The following is a 15226-nucleotide window of genomic DNA, read 5'->3' as shown; positions in this document are numbered from 1 at the left end:
GGACCTAATTCAGGAAGGCCAGGCACAGCTAATATGTGATCTGGGGCAGGCCAGGTGGCACCGGTGTACTGCTTCTGCAAAACCCCTGGATTTGTTCCACTGGATTTTCGTGCGATGCCTGACAATTGCTGATGGATAGGCCTTTCGAAGGCACCAGTCTTTTGCATTACAAGGAGGACTCGGCCCCAGACCAATTTAAGGAGACCATAGCAACAGCACGTTCCCTCGGCCTAGCACTGCCGACGTAGTAGTTTCCCCAACAATTTCGCCCCTTTCAAGACTTTGGAAGGGGATTTCAGCAGAGGCCATGGCAAAACCTGCTTTTTGAAGCAGAAGTCTGAAATCTGGCCCCCAATATCCCACCCCTCTCCATCACTGTTGAAAAATCACTTTAATATCCTCTAAGCTGCGCACTCTTATCCAGATGGAGGTTGGATAAACTTGTCCCTCCAAGTGTGACAGAGCATCACACTGGATAGAGGATGCTTCAAATCATCCAAGACAGTCACATCCTACCCATCATTTCTACCCCTCCAAGCATGCCACCTACAAAGCAACTGCTCGCTCATCCTGCCCTCTTCAGAGAAAGACCTACCATGTATCCCTTTGCTTACATTGCTCTCATTTCAGAATGTTCTGCCTCACATTTAGGCTGAGATCTGCAAAATACCCCACCATCAAGACAATCATCCTTCAAGTTCATTCCCTGACTCCACTATCACTACAAGTCCAGTGGGTATTCACAAGGTGAGGAAACAGCGGTTAGAAGTATTCATCAGAAAATTGCATTTTGCTGAATATTGGCGACAGGTTTCAAACTACTCAATTGGCAGGACATGTTCTCCTTGGATAATTGAATCTAAGGAAGCTTCTGGCCTTTGGGGAGCTCATTATGAGCTCTGTAACGCTTTTGTCTTTAATTGAGATCTGTCAGTACATGAGAGCTTATGTACGCATATAACAGTGTCTATGTCACTCAAGCGCCGCAAGAGGGAGGCCGGGGGATTAACCCTTGGTGAGATAGGGCACGATTGACAGCACAGTCTGGGTCTGGATATCAAGATAATAAGACATTATGAAAATGTTTTTTCCCTGTAACATGAGTTCTCTGTGGTGGGTTTATTCCACAGACAGCTCGAGCATGCACACAATTGGAAAACAATTCCTGTTGGGGACTACGTTCTGTGATTCATTCTTCTTCATGAGAATATAATTTTTAAATAGGGAGGGTTGAAAGAGTACTAATTACCAAATTAAATTGTGCTTTACATTTATAGAGATTCATATAAGCCTGTGATAATCAGATATGAAAGCCAGATGGTTTACCACCAAACTTCGAGAGTCCAGACGCACTTGCCGCCACTTCAAAAAGGTCTGGAGGAACACCAAATCCACAAAAGCACACAACAACTTCAGAGCCGCTGCCAACGCCCAACACCAACTCATCAGAAAAATGAGGAAAAAATCTCCACACACGCACACAACAGCAAATAACTCTTCAACATCATCAAGGAGTTCGCCCAACCCACCAGCGAGTCGACTGACATCCCTCCCTCACAAGACCTCTGTGACAAACTCAGCACCTTCTTTCACCACAAAATCAAGAGCATCTAAGACAACTTCGATGAAGGCAACCAACACACTGAACCCCCACCAACCACCCCGACACCCTGAAGCCAGCAATTGACAAGTGGACAGCCCTCACCACCGAAGACACACTGAAGACAATGAAGTCAATCCACTCCGGGGCCCCCACGGACCCCTGCCCCCACCACATTTCAACAGAGCCGCCGACACCATCGCACCCATACTTCGCCACACCATCAACCGCTCCCTGGCGACTGCCTCGTTCCCTGACGACTGGAAACACGCCGAGGTCAAACCCCCCCCTGAAGAAACCCTCTGCAGACCCCACCAACCTAAAAAACTACAGACCCATCTCCGTGCTCCCGTTCCCAGCAAAAGTAATTGAGAAAGCCATCAACAGACAACTCGCCACTTTCATCGAAGAGCACAACATACTCGACTCCCAATCCGGCTTCAGAAAATACCACAGTACGGAAACCTCCCTCCTCGCCACAACGGACGACATCCGCACCCTACTGGACAAAGGAGAAACAGTAGCCCTCATCCTCCTCATCCTCTCAGCGGCGTTCGACACAGTCTCTCACCGCACCCTAATACACAGACTCCACGATGCAGGGATCCAGGACAGGGTCCTCAACTGGACCCACTCCTTCCTCTACGGCAGAACGCAGTGGGTCAGACTCCCCCCTTTCCTCTCGGACCCTACACCAACCACCTGCAGAGTCCTCCAGGGGTCCTCCCTCAGCCCGACTCTTTTCAACGTCTACATGGCTCCGTGGCTACGCTCACGCCCATTGTCAGAACCTACGGACTCAACATTGTGTAATACACAGACGACACCCAACTCAGCCTCTCCCTTTCCAACAAACCCAACACCACCAGACACAACTTTAGAGATGGAATGGAAGCCGTCGCCAAATGGGTGAAAACCAGCTGCCTACAATTGAACACCAACAAGACAGAAGTACTCATCATGGGCCCAAACCCCAATGCCTGGAACAACACCTGGTGGACCCCCGCCCTCGGAAACCACCCCCATGGACCACACACGCAACCTGGGAATCATCCTGGACTCCGAGCTCAAAATGGACCGTCAGATCAACTCTGTCTCGTCCTCCTACTTCCACACCCTCTGCCTCCTATGTAAGACCTTCAAATGGATCCCCCTCGAACACAGAAAAACCGTCACTCATGCCCTGGTCACCAACAGACTCGACTACGGCAACGCACTCTACGCCAGAATAAATAAAAACCTCACCCACAAGCTACAGAACATCCAGAATGCCACCGCAAGACTGGTCCTCAATCTGCCAAGACACTGCCACATCTCCCAGCACCTGTGCACACTCCACTGGCTCTCCATTGAGGCTAGAGTCGCCTTCAAGATGCTCACCCACGCACACAAGGCCCTCCACGACACCGGACCAGCATACCTGAACAGCCGACTCAAATTCCACGCACCTCAAAGGACCCTACGATCAGCCCAGTCTCTTACGCCATGGTCCTCCACACCAGAAAGACCAGATCCGGAGGCCTCTCCTTCTCCATCCTCGCAGCCAGAGCCTTGAAGGCCCTTCCGCTCCACCTCAGACAGACAACATCGCTCCCCATCTTTGCAAGAAACCTCAAAACCTGGCTCTTCGACAGAACCCCTCCTTGATGGACTGGAACCTGCACCCCTCCCCCCCCCCTCCCAGCGTCTTGAGATCCTTACGGGTGAGTAGTCGTGCTTACCAAATGCCTGATTGTATGGATAATGTGCACAGATAAAGCAAATATGTCTGTGCATGACACTTAACACAGTTTCTTTGGGATATGACCTTTCCTCATTGCTTGGTTGAGCACTGACAGATTCCCTATTTGTGGAAAACGGTTAGAGATTTAGTGATCGAAAAGGAAGGAAAGGTGGTGACAACCGATGCTAATAGTAGGATGTCATCACTACGGCCATATTGAACTGGAAGAAGATATAAATGATTCCAGTATCCATCTGGAGTAGACCACGTGGCTAATCTACAGACCTCTGGAGTATGGGTATGCCTAAGGTATGCCAATGAAACTCACATGCTCTGTTGACTGTCCATGGACACTCTGAGGGGAAAATGTCTGGGATGTCAGAGCACTGGAAGATAAAAGTTGCAAGGAGATTATCTTCAACATGCAGTCCACCTCACCACTGGCCATCAGAAATTTAAGAAAAAAGTCAAAACCACTGTGTCCCCTCAACAAACTCTAACTGCTATTTTCTCCTGTTAATTAGTAGTTAGCTCAGTACCACATCATCGCGAGGCTACTTTAGAGACATGCTGGCATTCATCAAGTTTCTTGGTAAGAACTGGAGAGGAGTCCGGAGCAATATCTAAGTGTGAAAATTCCAGGTTGTTTAAGAGATACAAATGCAGGGAGGCCAAGTCGTAATGGAGAAATTGGATGCCATGTCCGGATAGTGAGATGTGTTGTGAAGTCCGGAGCAATATCTAAGTGTGAAAATTCCAGGTTGTTTAAGAGATACAAATGCAGGGAGGCCAAGTCGTAATGGAGAATTTGGATGCCATGTCTGGATAGTGAGATGTGTTGTGTTACAAGTGGTACTTGTTGAACCTCTGAGAGGTGGAAATAACTTGTGAGCTAATATTGCTGGTCCCACACAGGGGCTATGAGGATTAGCTTACAGGGTTGTTTTATTGGCCTTGCTGAGGGCTTTCAGAATGAGATAAAGTGATAGGAAGGCAAAAGCAAGAGTACTATATAATCAAAAATGCATTTCCTCTCAACCCTGGATGCCACTACCTGCTGCCAAAGAACTGACAATTTATTTTCAATGGTCCTCAATCCAGCATGTCATTGCCGGCTGGTGAAGAATGACCATTTTCTGTTTAATGGTGTTGCAAATAGATGTCAATGGCAAAAGAACATGCTTGTCAGGTCCTGATTCCCACTCATAAAACATTTTGGGCCATATGTAGGAAGCCTAATACCGGTCGGTAACGGCCGATTTTCGGTAAATATCCCGTTACCGACCGGTATTTAGGCTTTTGGTATGTAGGGGGCAGATTTCAGGATTCGGTAATTTACCGAATCGGTAAAATTACCGAATCGGTAATTTTACCGATTCGGTAAATACAGAATCCTGAAATGAGATGTAGGGGGAGTGTGTCGTTGGTGTGGGGATTCGTTATTTACCACCAACTAAAAGTTGGTGGTTAATGACGAATAGCTGTAAAAAAGCATTTTAGTGTACTTTGAAGTGTGCAATGTGGCAGACATACATGCCCTTAGGGCATGTATGTGCGCCACATGTGCACACATGCAGGAATCAGGGGTGCAACAGGGTGTCACTGTGACACCCTGCCACCCTTGATTGTGCTCCCCCATTACCGAATCGGTATTTACCGATTCGGTAATGGTAACTGGCTTCCCATTGATTCCTATGGGCCTCCTGGCCCATAGGAATCAATGGGAAGCCAGTTACCATTACCGAATCGGTAAATGCCGATTCTAAATTACCAACCCATTCCGAATCGGTAAATATTACCGATGGATTACCTACATATCATTTACCGCTTCATAAATACCGAATCGGTAAAATTCGGTATTTATGAAGTGGTAAATGTTGGGCTACCTACATATGGCCCATAGTCTTTTCTGATGAAGGCATCAGCCAACTTATTGGCGATTCCTGGAGGTGCTACCCCTTTGAGAGCTACTTCCTGTATAACACCCAATCCCTACGTTCTGTGCTTCTTCCTAAAGAGATCAAAGCCTGTGTAATTCCCTGCTTATTGATATAAAATGGTGTGGTATTGTCCATCGTCACCAGTACTGATTATTCTTTCAATCTTAGAAGGAATTATTGCAATTCTTTCCTTACTGCCCTGAGCTGTAACACATTTAAATTAAGGTCCCTCTATGTCATCCAATAACCTTTTGCATCCAACTCTTGAAGGTGAGTGTCCCACCCTTCCATTGAGGCATCTGTAGTCAAGAAGAAGTGAGGTAATTAATGCTGAAAGGCAGAACCTTCTTTGAGATTTATGCATTCCGACCACCATCTTAAAGCTTGTGGATCTTGGGAAGTACCTAGATATGGTCAACAAAGGTTCCACTTATGTGGAGTCACTGCAAATCCAGATCATCTTGCAATAGGTGCATCTGCAGTTTGTAGAATGGGATAAGTGGAATACACTATTACATCAAGTCCAGCAAGGATTCAAAAAGACAAACTGTCATTGAGTTGTGATTTTGAATCTGTTGCGAAAGGGACTGAAGAAGTAATATTCTATCCTTCAGTGGAAAAACCTTGTTCATTTCAGCAGTCAGGATGGACCTAAGACCGGAATAGATGTTGTTTTTTGCAAACGAGGTTTGATTGTGTTGTTCGACAGACCCAGGTTCCTGAACACGTTTTTGCATGCTTCTGTGGACTTTGTGACACACGGAAAGATTTCCCTTTGACTAACCAGTCGTCTAAATACAGGAAGATTTGAGGACCTTGACACTGAGGAATGCTGCCACTAAAGCCATGTACAATGTAAGTATCTTCGGGACTCACTTGAGATCAAAAGGCAGGACTTTAAATTGGTGTCCAACTAACATGAATTAGAGGTATTTGCGATGTTTGGGAGTCGATATGTGTATGGAAGTAACCACCTTGTATCGCCATAGAAATGCTGAACTCTTCATCTTCTAACAACAGCAAAACTTCCTTTAGGATCACCATTCTGAATAACTGCTTTAAGTATTTGTTGAGTTGCTGAAGGTCTAGGATGTGATGCCATTCGCTCAATTTGTTTCCTATTATGAGAAACCTCACGTAGAACCCCTTCATCACTACAATTTGGGAAGGGGTTCCATGGCCTTTATGTGGTGCATAGACAATCTCTTTGCCTGCAGAACAAAATGCCAGTTGTGACCATGAGGCTGGGGAGAAAAGGGTGTAAGCAAAACAGCCATTGTCTCAAGTGATGCTCATGACTGCTCTATATGAAACAAATGATGTCTTACCCAGAGAAAGATGAAGGGCCAGGTTTGATTGATCATGATTCAAGCACGATCCACCAGAGGGTCGAAAAGATAGTGTTGTGGCTGATTTAATGAAGGGGATGTCATAATATGACTTAGAAAAAAACACTGATGAGGGTCATAGAAACAGAGAATCGTCGATCAGATAAGAAACCAAAGGAAACATCAAAAACCAGTCTGTTACCTCCAAAATGCTTAAAGGGACTCACTGTTATCAGTGACTGAAAAACAGAAAACCAATTGTTTTAAAAGGGTTTTTAGACTACAGGAGACAAATTACTGAAACCGGTAAAGAGCACTGTGTCAAAACCAGACGTCCTGCTGATTCAATGGCCAAACGTGGAGGCACTGTTAGAAACAAAATATAGGAAAAACAGACACACATAATCACAAATACTTTGATGCCACTTTTCAGTAAAATAATCTGCCACAGAGGACCTTATGACAGGATGGAAGGTGATGGGTATGTTTTCCAGTGGTTGCCATTCCCATACACATAGCACCAACAGACTGTTCTCATAACATATCTGTTTTTGAGTGTATCTTCTCTTGCACAGTGTTGTTGATGCAGCTGTGGACTCTACAGCAGGCTGGCAATATTTCCCATAGACAAAGAACGCTGTAGCGCACTTGTGTCTGCTGCAGAGGATCTTTTCTCTGTCTACCACCTGCAATTAGTGGATGAAGTGTGACTCCCCTCATCCTAGCAGCAACCCAAGATGGCAGTGGTCATGCAGCTGAGACTCAGCGTGAGAGGGCAGGCCCCGGGCGGGTCATTTCAAAGACGGCTCTTTCAAAAAATTGATGATCACAAAGGCAGCTGCACTGCTCATCCAGAAAGCCTGATGGTGTACTGGAACTAATGAGGAGCTCCCCTGGAGGCTGTAGAGGACTGTGGCATGGGCTTGGATAAAGGGAGATGGCCCAGGGAGTCTGCAAAACATCTGCCCTTGGAGGGTAGTAGATGTCATCCTTGAGGAGGAGGTCCTTGAATTCACCCCCATTTGCCTACTTCTGTAATATTGGCAGCATATATGATTATGCCTCCTAAATAGGATAAAACAAAAAGCAAGAGAGAAATGTTCTCTTTGAGGCAATCTTGGCAGGGTGATAATGGCACACAGTTGGTGATCTCAGCTTAAGCAGGTGATGATGCCACATACCGGGGTGAACATACCACCACTGACATGAAAGGAAAAATAACCTCCATTAAAGCCATTAAGGCCTTGCCTGATCAGCAGCTGGTTGCCTGATAGAACGTCGAAGCTACAATATTGTGTGGATAGAATAGTGTGTCAAAAATATCAAGCACCAAAATATCGGGGAAGGTAAGTGCTAATAGGTAAATATAGATTTACTATTCTTAACTCCACATCTACGTACCTTGACGATATACATATTGTCACTGTGGATATATGTGGAGTTAAGTATAATAAAACTCTGCTTACCCCAAGAAATTTACCTTCACATTATTTGTGTCCTTGATAATCTTGACACCATTTTTTGTCCACAAGATACTTTTAACTCGATACTTTGTCCAAACACCTAGCAGCTATTCAAAACAGAGGATTCAGTACAGACTCAAGTGGTGAAGACTGTCTCCTTGGAGGGCTGTGCATCAAGCTGCAACAAGATAGAAAGATACAGCAGAATTGTAAAGGCTGAATGATTCCAGCTTTCATTCACATAGAAACTCAGATTTAATCCCTTGAAGATCAGCTATGTTCAGCCAGTATCCGCCTATCAAGGATAATGAAGTGAAGACATCCTAGGTAAAATGATCCAACACGTTTCAGATACAGTGATTCACACTTTTGGACTCTCCTAGAGTAATGTCACAGAAGGCATAATGGCTAAATACTATGAGGAGCAGCAACATGATCGAGTAGGCACTGTCAAGGAGGATTTAAACACAGCAAAAGAGAAAGAGAAGGAATGCTTACAGAAACATCTACCTGTCAGAAGAAGCTCATTCTATTCTTCCCATTATACAGTTGCTCTACACAGAATAGGAATCATACTTCTAAGGTCATTTCAAAGGAACCAATCATGCTGTGACTAGTTGTGCTTTTTCTGCCATCCGGCAAGTCGAAGGTGTCTCACAGGCACTATGTTTTTACTAAAGTAGAGACAAATGAGCAATTTCAGGGGGTGAGAAGGAAAGCACATGATTAGTTGTTCGCTTGTGCCTGCTGTTCTTCTTTAGGGACATGATTGATTGATTGATAGGAAATTTGTAATGCGCTACTTTGCCCAAGGGCGTCAAGGCGCAACTGATGGAACAATCAGCCAAATCGAGAGAAAAAAGAACATTAGGGATAAGCTTCAGAGAAGAGCAAAGTTTTAAGTGCTCGACGAAACAGAGTAAGAGACATACAGGAAGATGAGCTACCTTCTGATGTTGTGACCAAAGGGACTTGACTGCAGTTATGTACTACTATGTAGAGCTGATTACTCCTCTTTCCTATTGTACCCTTCCCCCATTCTCTCACCCCTCTATTTCAGTTTGGGATTAGTGCTGGGTTGGCATGTCTACATATATCTGATCCATAGTTTGAGCATATATTGTTTTTGACCTCTGTTTCTTGAACATGTTGGGAACCCTCAATAAAAATGATTTAAAAATAAGTAAAATATTAATTATTGAATGCATTTGATGATGCAGCCCCTCAGGCTGCAATAAGACCTCGGATGTCCCCTCTTACCCTCCTCCTGCCTTAATACGTACCACTGATGACCTGTCCAAAAAGCTCCTCCGGGGTGTCTCCGAAAAAGGGCACGCACCCCACCAGAAACTCATAGAGAATGATGCCCATCGCCCACCAGTCTACCGGCTTCCCATAACCCTGGCGCAGGATGACTTCAGGGGCAATGTACTCTGGAGTCCCGCACACCTGAAATGAGATGAGGACAGGCCCAGGGGTTGTGAAAACAGTGTATCCACTGTGAAATAAACAGTGAACTCACTGTATATTCAGTTTTCTCACACTCACTCCCCACTCTCAATCATGCCCTCTTAGGTGCATTTTGTGCACTGCAAACACCATGAACAACACCATAAGATACTTTTGTCTATTTAGGGGTGGGCCTGATGCTACTGAAAATAGCCACAAGGCACTGGAGCATGAGGTTTTCCACAGAATAGAGCTTTGCATACTGCCCATTAGGGTGAACCATTTTTAAAAAGAGGCCAAGAGATGAGAAGCTACACTCGATCCATCAAGGGAATGCCTGGAATGGGTGCAAACAACCCTTTCTTTCTTCATCCACTCTTCCCCTTCACACTTTCCAATTATTTCTCTGCTCTAGTTTGCCCAGGCATTACCCAACCACACTTCTTTACCTACCATCATATCCTTTAAACTAAATGCTCAGCAGTCTCCCTCCAACCAGGTTTTCACTTTTCCAAATGCCTCACCTGCTTGTCCAGAAATTCACGGGCATCTTTCTCAATGTGTCCCTCATAGAGATTGGTCGTCAAGCTCATCAGACCCATCTTGGAAAGGCCAAAGTCTGTCAGCTTAACATGCCCCATGGATGTGATCAGCAGGCTGTAACAGGAGACAAACACAACCCTTAAACACCTACAACCAGAAAGGAGCAGGGGCATGAAGGAACAAGAAAAAAAGGCTCCTCACTCAACAATACCCCACATCAAACTGCAGAATAGTAAACTCCTCAATCACTGGTGATGTCCAGGAGAAACCAGACAAAACTCTTTGCCAACGGCTCGAGCAAAATCATTAGACAATCATAAAGGGTTAGTACTTCTTTTGATATGTCCAAAATGAATACAATATGAACAAAAAGTGTAAACCTCCCCTGGGGTTTCCAAAACCATCAGAATTGATACACAAGTCTCTCTCAGTGGAAATACAATGACGATTTGCCTCATGAGATGGTCATCAGTTTGCATGACATAACCCTGGTGCTTGTAATCAAACATACTGATCACACATTCAAATCAGCTTAGTTTTTGCATTTGTCAGTTGCTACATTGTTTGTGTGCTAGATAGTTAGTGCAAAGGCATACCAACACTAGAGCAATTAAATGCAATCCAGCCACTGATCATTGAACTGTGTTCATTGTATTCCACTAACAAGCACTATCTATACACTATTAATGCCACTGAAAGTGACCAATATCGCACCAGATATGTATTCAATAGGATAGCAACAGCACTAATTTTGTGGAACAAGAATATCCTGCAAAAGGAAAAGTTACTTGCCTACGTCTCTATCATAAACACATTCATTAAATTAATAAAACTGAATATCTCTGCCCATGTACCAGATCCTGGAACTCTTTTGAAAGATAGAGAAAAAGCTCTCCAAATGAAACAAAAACACAGTGCCTTTCTAAAGGAAACATTATTTTTTACATACAAATGCACAACATAAACATTAGAAAATTAAAAATCGAAGTAAAACACATGCAGCAGCACTGCTCCCAAAACTGTTTTATATTTTTCCCTTTTAAAAAAGAAAAAATGAGGTCAATGTTCCTAAAGAAATGGAGCTTCCAAGAAGGAAGGAGAAATGTTACTTACCTTTGATTCTGACTCTCCAGCACTGGCATATTTCATCGATTCACATGCTTGAATTATCTCCCAGCATCAGAATGGGAACCCTCAGTAACAATATTAATATAGCAATGTACATTTACACTGAATAACACTGAACTGAAAAACAAACCATTTGCATCCTATCTACATCATTATTAATTATTCAAACTCCAACCAATAAGAGGTCTGCATCTTCAGCTGTTTCCCTACCAGAGGATTCCAACTACTGGACTTTTTAGCTTGTTACAAGTTGATATTATAAAAGGAAGTCTCAGTACAAGGGAGGAGGGTGGGTCTCATGTGAATCTATGAAAGATGCCAATGCAGAAGAACCAAGTTACAGTTAAGTAACCTTTTTTCCTTCATTAGCATTGGGTCTTTCATAGATTTACATGGTTGAATTCGGATCATACCATTATTATACGCAATAGAGAAATGTGAGAATGTCAGCCTTAAGAAAAACAGCTTCTGAGCACAGCCTATCCCACTGCAGTCTCTCTGCTGGTTTACACATCAATGCAGTGAAGCTTAGCAAAAGCACGCATAACTGGGGCAGTATCAGATACCTGGGCATAAAACTTCCCCACACAGGAAAAGATGCCCACACTGATGACATTGCACCTATGGTAGACATGGTCCATCAAGACACAGATATGGAGGACTCTACAATTGTCATTAGCGGGACAAATTTCACTGCTGAAAATGATCACCCTTCCCAAAATTATCTTTATATTACAGAGTTACCAATACAGCCCACCACACCAGTGCCTGCAAATGCTGGCCTCCCTATTGAGATCATTAATCTGGAACAATGGTCCCCCCAGAGTGGCATTCCTTGCATGCTATGATGGGGGAATAGCCAAGGTAGACCTGACGTCATACTACAGGGCATCACACCGACTAGTAGCAATTGACTGAATATATGCCTCTCAAGTGGGAACAAAAGTAGACACTTTGTGCACATCCGAAATGTGGACTTGAGGAGATAAGTCACCGTTTCATTTAATCTATGGTGGGAATCTTCCTAGTAGGGCCCCTTCAGCCACCAAGAAGGTCCTTACAGCATGGAAAGCAGCAAATAAACAGATTTGCTGGATTCATATTCTAACAAATAAAAACACTCAATGGTTGGGCACCGTCCTACCAGATGTGAATGCCTTACCTGGATTCAGGGGCTGTGACTGTCTGGGTATTTCCACCCGGTGTGATGTAGCACCAGAGGGCAGACTTAGGACCTTCATAAATTTGCGAGAGGAATTTGGGTTTACTGTATGTTATGTTAGATCAATTTATAACGCGCACAGATACTCGGCAGAGTGTCCCGGCACGAACTTGAGAAAAGGAACCGCAGACCAAAGTACTATTCAAAGAGAAGGGTTTTTAACTTTTTTTAAAAGATCACAGAATCATGAATACTGCGTAACGTCAAGGGTAAAGCATTCCATGCCAGTATAATCAATTCTACAGATATCTCCAAATGAGACAATTATAATTGGCCAGTTCTCATGAGATACAAGAACTCAGCTCACTGGAAGCCAAGTTGACTATGCCCCACCTTCTCTACCGGGGAAGTTGTCCAAGTACACATAAGACATTTACCATTAACTCCCCTGACAATGCGGCCAGGTTAAAATAGAATTGAAAAGTGGACATTGGGTACACAGAGGAGGAGGAGTGGACGTTTGTCCTCCTGGCCCTTAGGGCAGTGGCAATTATGAAATGGCTGCACTTGATCCAATTAAAATACTTGCACTATGTCTACTAAACACCTGCAAGGCTTTGGAAGTTTAATGGGGAACTGGGTCACAATGCTTGAGATGTCATACAACATTAGGGGATTTCATTACTACCATATGGCTATGCCCCAAACTGAAACCTTTCTGGGAAGGGATTTTCCAAATTTCAATTCCTATATTAAACAGATCACTTGATCTCAACCCACAGATTGCCCTCTTAAATACACTCGGTGATGAAGGATTCATGAGAGCTGAGAGAACCCCCTTACGCCTGGGACTCACATTAGGGAAGAGGTACATGGCACAAACATGGGGAGATGCTGTACCCCCAAGGGTTCTAAAATGGAGGCGAGGCATGGACTGATATTGTAATCTGGAAATACCCATATGAAAAGTTAGAGGATGTCCGAGAAAACACCCCCAGATATAGGGTGCCTAGGTTGAACATTTTGACAACTTAAATGATGAGCAATAAGATAAATCTAGTTGTGGAAACAGATTAGACTATATTTGCTAAGTTCTATTCATATGTATTAAAATTATTCTTACTGCCCAGTTGCTAATAATCAAACAATACCCTCATGTATAGTGTTTATGAAGGATTTTCTGAATATATATAATGATGACATTGTGTTATTGAATAAAATCAATACATTTATTTTAAAAAACAATGAAATACCACTTTCGGTTGACTGCCACCTATCTCCCAATTGCATGAGCTTGAGTACTGTCTACTCAGGCGAGCTGCTATATTATTATAGATCCCTGCAACATGCTCTGCAGAAAGATCCATCTTGTGGCAGCCCAACTCCATAACTTGTGTGCCTTTTGTGACAGCAGTAGCAATCTTGTAGCCCTTTCCTTGAGAATATAGAATATGGTGGTAGTGTTGTCAGTTTACACCACAACTTGAGAGTTTTGAACAATAGGGAGGAAAGCTTTCAATGCTAACCTGGCCACTCTCAGCTCATAGTAGATTTATGTGCAATTGAGATTCGTTCCTAGACCATATTCCATTGGCCTGCATACACTGCAAGTTGACTTCCCACCCTAACAGGATTGCGCCTATGTTCAAAAAGTGATGAGGCTTTACTGGTTCTCCTGGCTGGCATTTGAAAATGTCTTCTTTACTCTTTCATTACTGAAATTATTTCCATATTTGTATAATTATCTGAATCATGCCGTCCTAGTCTCCACAAATTTGTTGCCACTGCTCGTTTAACTACTCCTATTTTATTCTTGTATGGAGAGGACAATGAGTTATTAGTTGAATGCACAAAGTATTGTTCCTAGCATTGCCTTGAGCACTCTTACAGCAGTTTCCTTTCTTGACATTAGATATGGGGCCATTATTCAACCTATCTACAAAAGAGGCTCTAAATCTGACCCCAGCAAATATAGATTGATTGCTCTTCTGGACAACAAAGCAAAAGTTGATGGACCTCCAGCAATGGATGGAGTCGAGGGGGCTCATCCCAAAGAACCAAACTATATTCATCAAAACATCGGCACACTGACAAATTTGCTAGCCATATACATATTATCCGAGAAGGCAATCACCTTGCACACGTCGCTGGACTGCTGCTTCATTGACTTCAATGCAGTGTTTGATTGTGTCCCAAGGGGGCCTTTAGGTCAAAGCTAAAGAAATGGGGCATTCCACCAAACCTCCTGGAGGACAGCATTCAGCTGCATACCAACAGATGGCTCTGCATCAAATTGGGTGACGGATCCTGTGTTTCAAGAAAAATTGCAACCTCATGGGGCATAAAGCAGAGGTGCATGTTAGTCCCTATACTCCTTAACTTGTTCATTTCCGATTTGTCCAGCGCCTTGAACACAATCAATAGACATTTCCCAAAGTTAGGAGGTGAATACCTTAGCTATCTGCTTTATGCAGATGACTTAGACCAGTTTAGCTATACAAGAGTTGGGCTGCAGCATTTGTTAAACATGCTGCACTCCTACACCATCACCAAAAGCCTGGTGGGCAACTAAAAGAAAACCAAAACTGTAACATTGACCAGGAAATCTAACAAGTGGGACTGCTGGATCTAAAATGAATGCAAGATAATGAAGAAACAATCCTACAACTACCTGGGGGTCATCACTTGATGCAAGGGGCTCCTTTGTTCGGCAAAAGAAGGAAGTTAAAATTAAAGCTCTGGCCCGTCAGATGTCCCTGTCAAAAATGTCAAGTTTGCTATGGGGAGCAAGCCTCCTCCCTCTCCTGAATGTGATGAGGGCAAAAATGATTCAATCCCTGTCCTATGTCAGCAAAGTCCTATTGGGAAGGGATGGCAAACATTTCAACAG

The 15226-nt window shown here is 43.8% G+C and overlaps 1 protein-coding gene across 2 annotated transcripts in view; it reads right to left on the bottom strand.

The window, feature by feature from the left end:
• The window catches only part of MAST1 (microtubule associated serine/threonine kinase 1), a 492671-nt gene that overhangs the window by 148026 nt on the left and 329419 nt on the right, over positions 1-15226 (bottom strand). For both annotated transcript variants that reach the window (XM_085654477.1, XM_085654478.1), the window contains 2 exons: positions 10028-10160; positions 9338-9503 (listed from right to left, as the gene is read on the bottom strand). In XM_085654477.1, coding sequence (XP_085510603.1) covers positions 9338-9503; positions 10028-10160 — 299 coding nt within the window. The remainder of the gene's footprint in view (positions 1-9337; positions 9504-10027; positions 10161-15226) is intronic.

Source organism: Triturus cristatus, chromosome 4_1 (assembly GCF_964204655.1).
Source record: "Triturus cristatus chromosome 4_1, aTriCri1.1, whole genome shotgun sequence".
Taxonomy (NCBI): domain Eukaryota; kingdom Metazoa; phylum Chordata; class Amphibia; order Caudata; family Salamandridae; genus Triturus; species Triturus cristatus.
This window is presented reverse-complemented; position numbering and strand designations above follow the sequence as displayed.